The 6000-nt window shown below is 42.6% G+C and overlaps 1 protein-coding gene across 1 annotated transcript in view; it reads right to left on the reverse strand.

The window, feature by feature from the left end:
* Positions 1-6000, reverse strand: part of nphp1 (nephronophthisis 1) — a 151044-nt gene that overhangs the window by 62312 nt on the left and 82732 nt on the right. The window contains exon 10 of the mRNA XM_043687174.1: positions 1074-1168. Coding sequence (XP_043543109.1) covers positions 1074-1168 — 95 coding nt within the window. The remainder of the gene's footprint in view (positions 1-1073; positions 1169-6000) is intronic.

The raw sequence follows: 6000 nt of genomic DNA on the forward strand, positions 1-6000 counted from the left end.
ATTAAAGGTGGCTAAACCTCATATTTGGGATTTGCTTAGCTGACCTCAAGAAGTCTCTTTGTCCAGAATTGTAAGGATGTGGAATTTACTTCCAGGTTTAACAACTACAACAAAATCTACATTCACATTCAAGATTAGACTTGATATGATTGGATAATTTTGAATATAACTGTGAACGCACCAGGGCCAAATGGCCATTTTTAGTGCTATGACATCGGAACAGGAGTAGGCCATCAAGCTCCTGGAGTCTGTGCCACTATTCAATGAGACCATGGCATAACTCTATATACTTGCTTTTGGACCATATCCCTTAATACTTTTGCTAACTGAAATTCATCTTGCATTTAAAATTAACAGCTGGTCTAGCGTTAACTGCCATTTGTGGAAGACAGGTCCAAACCTCGAGCACTCATTGAGTGGAGACAAGCTTCCGAACATCTCTCCTAAATGGTCTGGCCCTCATTTTAAGACCATGCCCCCTAGCTCTTATCCTTATCTATCCTGTCTTTTCCTGTGAAGATTTTGATCAGATCAACCCTCTACCTTCTAAATCCTCGAAATAACAGGCTTATTTTGTGTAATTTTTCCTTATAACGTGAAGTCCAGGTATCATCCTTGTAAACCTACACTGTCCTCCCTCCAAGGCCAAAACATCTTATCTAAGGTGTGGTGCCCAGATCTGCGCACAGTAGTCGAAGTGAGGTCTAATCAAATTTGTATAATTGCAGCATAACTTCTGTAATCTTATCCTCCAGATATAAAGGCCAGCATTCCATTTTACTTCTTGAAAATTTTCTGTACTTATTTGTGGCATTTTTAAAATATATGCACCTGAACCCCAAAGTCTCTTTCAACACCCACTGTATTTAACTTCATAACATCCAGAAAGTACCCTGATCTATCCTTTCTCAGACCAAACTGGTTACCCTCACACTTGCTTACATTGAAATCCATTGGGCACGGTTGTGACCATTCACCTCCTCTATCAATTATCTTTATAAGTTTATATACTTCTGAATAACATTCCATATGGCAATGGTATATGAATGAATAATAAAATACACATTACTCACACCACCATGTACTCTGTCCCAGTGAAGGTCTTTAAAGCATAATTTGGACTGTGTTAACTTAGGCTGCAAATAGTAACTCATATGGAATTCATTTCCTGTGAAGGAAAAATGCAAAATCAAGCCATTTCAACGATAGTGGAGATAATCCAGGAATACAGTCAGTCTACAAGACACCAGATCGAAAACTCTTGAAAACAAAACAAAATTGATAGGAACAGCAGCACACCAAAGGTTTGCTGCCAGCATGATGGGGAGCTGGATCTACGTTCCTCCTTAAAAAAAAGCCTTGGAAAGCTAATGAATTTGGAAAACAAGCAGAACATCACAGAAGTGCTATAGCTAGTTCAAACCCGGTTATGAACCAATTTATACAGTGGTTTCAACAGAATACAATGCCCGAAGGCACTTCACAGGGACTAAATGCATCAACAAGCCACCAAAATATGAGGTCATATGACCAAATGCTTGGTCAGTCATAGGTTCTAAGGAGTATCTTAAAGGAGGAAAATGAGGTTGAAAGGCTGAGAGCTGTTGGAAGGAAATCCTTAACTTTGTGGCCAAAGCAATTGAAAGTACTGCCATCAATGGCAGAAGAATCAAAACTGGGGATGCTCAAGAGGTCAGAATAAATAAGTATAGGGATGGTTAGAACATAGAACATAGAACAATACAGCGCAGTACAGGCCCTTTGGCCCTCGATGTTGCGCCGATCCAAGCCCACCTAACCTATACTAACCCACTATCCTCTATATACCTATCCAATGCCCGCTTAAATGCCCATAAAGAGGGAGAGTCCACCACTGCTGCTGGCAGGGCATTCCATGAACTTACGACTCGCTGAGTGAAGAACCTACCCCAACTTCAGTCCTATATCTACCCCCCCTTAATTTAAAGCTATGCCCCCTTGTAATACCCAACTCCATACGCGGGAAAAGGTTCACACTGTCAACCCTATCTAACCCCCTAATCATCTTGTACACCTCAATCAAGTCACCCCTAAACCTTCTTTTCTCTAATGAAAACAGCCCCAAGTGTCTCAGTCTTTCCTCATACGATCTTCCTTCCATACCAGGCAACATCCTGGTAAACCTCCTCTGCACCCGTTCCAGTGCCTCCACATCCTTCCTATAGTATGGCGACCAAAACTGCACACAATATTCCAGATGCGGCCGCACCAGAGTCTTATACAACTGCATCATGACCTCAGGACTCCGGAACTCAATTCCTCTACCAATAAAAGCCAGTACGCCATATGCCTTCCTCACCGCACTATTTACCTGGGTGGCAACTTTCAGAGATCTGTGTACATGGACACCAAGATCCCTCTGCTCATCCACACTACCAAGTATAAGGGCGCAGGCTCAGAGGGCCGAAATGACAAACAGCAATGGTCCTAAAACAGATCCTTGCGGAACACCGCTAGTGACGGCACTCCATGAAGAAACTTTGCCATCAACTACTACCCTCTGTCTTCTTCCATCCAGCCAATTCCTAATCCAAACCTCCAACTCACCCTCAATGCCATATCTCCGTATTTTCTGCAGTAGCCTACCATGGGGAACCTTATCAAACGCCTTACTAAAATCCATATATACCACATCTACCGCTTTCCCCTCATCAACCTCCTTCGTCACCTTTTCAAAGAATTCAATAAGGTTTGTGAGGCACGACCTGCCCTTCACAAAACCATGCTGACTATCCTTGATCACATTATTCCTATCCAGATGTGCATAAATCCTATCCCTTACAATTCTCTCTAAGACTTTGCCCACAACAGAAGTGAGACTCACCGGCCTATAGTTACTAGGGTTATCCCTACTCCCCTGGTTATGGAGTTGCAGGCGATTACAGAGATAGAAAGGTATGGTGATAATGGGGAATCTTTAAAAAAAGAAAATTTTAAAATGAAGTCTTTGCTTGACCAAAGCTAGCTACAGAGATAGTGGATACATTGGTTTAATTTTTAAATTTTTTGGATTCTGGAGAAGTACTGGAGGTCTGGAAAACTGCCAATATGATAGTTCAAAAAGGGAGGGAGGCAAAAAGTGGGGTAACTATAAGCTGATTAGCCTAACACCTACTCTTGGAAAAATACTGGAAACACTTATTAAGGAAGTAACAGCAACACATTTGAAAAGTCATAATCTTATCAAGTAGAGTCAGCATGGCTTCATGAAAGGGAAGTTGTGTCTGACTAACTCATTACAGTTTTTCAAGGAAGTCTCAACCAGTATAGATAGAGAAGAGCTAGTAAGTGTTGTATTTGGACTTCCAGAAGGATACTGGAACAAAGTATCTCACAAAAGGTTAAATATTAACAGCCCATGCTGATGGAGGTGGTATACTGTCATCGATAACTAATTGGTTACTGGGCAGAACACAATGAGTGTGGAGAAGGGGTTCTTTTCCAGGTTAGCAACCTGTAAATAGTGGTGTTCCTCAGGGATCAGTAGTAGGACCAAAAGTATTCGCAATATATATATTAATGACTTGGAGGAAGAAAGCAAATGCATCACAGCCAAATTTACAGACAACACAAAAATGAACAGAAAAGCAAATTGCAAGAGGGATACAGTTTACTGATAGGTTAAGTAAGTGCAACATGTTGGCAAATGGAGTATAACATGAGAAACTGTAAAGCTGTTCATTTTGGAAAGGAGAACAAAATAAAAGTAAAGTTATTTCAATGGAGAAAAACTGCAAAAAGCTGCAACATGAACAGACTTGAAGGTACTTGTGCATGAAATACAGAAAGCTAGCACACAGGCGCCGTAGATGATCAGGAAAGCAAATGGAATGTTGGAAGAGAGGGAACTCTTAATGTAACTGTACAAGATATATGGTAATGACAAATGACTCCATCACCCACTTGCTTCCCTTTCGGATGGTGTCAGGCTGTGCTGCATCATCGCCCCAATACTGTTCTCAACCTATCTCGCTGCAATGCTTCACCTCACCATCAACAAGCTCCCCAATGGAGTGGAACTAACTCACAGAACCAACAGGAAATTATTCAACCATCACCACTGCCATCTTCAAGCCAAAACCAAAGTCACCCCAGCCAGTGTCACTGAGCTGCAGTACGCAGATGATGCAATGTGCAATCTCAGAGGATGTACTTCACCTACAGATTCACCCCAACACCTTCTGGAAGTCCAAATACAACACTTACTAGCTCTTCTCCATCTATACTGATTGAGACTTCCTCGAAAAACTATAATTTTGTTACTCAGAGAATGTACAGCCACCTACAGACTCATCCCGACAGTGGAAGAGTCATCCTCGTCTGCGAGGGACCACCAATGATGATGATGACTGAGAGGAGCTTTGGTCTCTTTATTGAAGGAAAGATATTATTTCCTTGGAGGCCGTTCACAAAAAGTTCTCTAGGATGATCCTTGGGATGCAGGGATTTTCTTCTGAACAAAAGCTAAACAGTTTGAGACTCTATTCACTTTAGTTTAGAAGAACGAGTGGTGATCGCATTGAAATATATAGGATTCTTAAGAAGCTTGACAGGGTAAATGACGAAAGGATGCTTCACCTCATTTGGAGAGGCAGTGGCTTTGTGGTGTTATCGCGAGACAAGTAATCTAGAAACGCAGCTAATTTACTGGGGAACCAAATTCAAATCCCACCTCAGCAGACGGTGGAATTTGAATTCCATCTTTTAAAAATCTGAATGAAGAATTGTTATGGACCAGGCCAACCCCCCTTCAAAATATTTCAAGAATGTAGCCCAGACCCTAACTTTTCCAGTTGTTTTAAGCAGGTGTACAGTGGATTTTCCAGGAGTGATGCAGCTGGCCTAACCAGAATTTATCTGCAAGATTACCGAATGAAATACAAACAAGAGAGACCGAATATAGAGTAACTGAACTTTTTAAAAACACAATCGGGGGGGGAATCCAAGATAACGGTGACCCTGCAAGTCTGAGTCGACAGTGCTCGTCCCAAGACTTGGGCAAAGTGGGTTACCCACTCCCACCACACTCACCAAATCATTTAAAATAGCTGCTTAGTATTGAATTTAAACAATTTAATCTTCAGTAAAAATCACTAAAGGGAAGGGAGCCCGCAGCTCTCAGCAAGCAGGAACCCCTCCCCTACCCTCTCCAGCTGCAGCAGAGACATCCGCAACCGCCCCGGGGGACTTACCTACAGTGGCGAGCCTCGTGGAAATCATCTCCAAACTGGATGCGAAGATCGACTGAGACATTAAGGAAATCGAGTGCCGAGTCGGAGGGGCGAAGCTAAAGGCCGCGACCTCCGAAACTACAGCGCAATCGAGGTCGTTGAAAAAATATTCATTTGCTGGGCCTTCCCGAACGTGAAGAGGAAGGCAATCTTACAGTGTTCCTTGAACAGTGGCTTCCACAGCTGTTAAATCTGGAGGCTGGATCATGCCAGCTAAGGGTAGAATGGGCCTACCGGGTTGCAGTGCGCGGGCCCGGCTCAAACCAGCGCCCCCGCCCGATCCTGTTCCGGCTGCAGAGCTATAAGGAGAGACAGATACTCCTAGAAGCCTCTAGAAATCTTGGAAAAGATCCCCAAACCATGATCTATAAAGGATACAAGATCATGTTATTCCAGGACTTTTCTCCAGCTCTGGTCCGAAAGAAGAAGGCATTCGATGAGGCGAAGAAGTGTTTAAGGGACTTAAATATTCAGTACTCCTTACGCTACCCAGCTACGCTACGCTTTAACCATGAAGGATCCGTGCATAACTTCGGATCGCCAGAAAAGGCTAAGAAATGTTTGGACTCTCTTAGATAAATTGTAAGAGATAATTGATGTTGGTTTGCCTTGCCCCCACTCTGGTTTATATCCCCCCCCTTTTTTTTGTTTACCTTACTGTTTAATATTATCTTGGGGGGTGAGGAGAAGGATTTATTTATTTGTTCTCTACTTAACAATTTTCTCCCCC

The sequence above is a fragment of the Chiloscyllium plagiosum genome, chromosome 3 (assembly GCF_004010195.1).
Source record: "Chiloscyllium plagiosum isolate BGI_BamShark_2017 chromosome 3, ASM401019v2, whole genome shotgun sequence".
NCBI lineage: Eukaryota > Metazoa > Chordata > Chondrichthyes > Orectolobiformes > Hemiscylliidae > Chiloscyllium > Chiloscyllium plagiosum.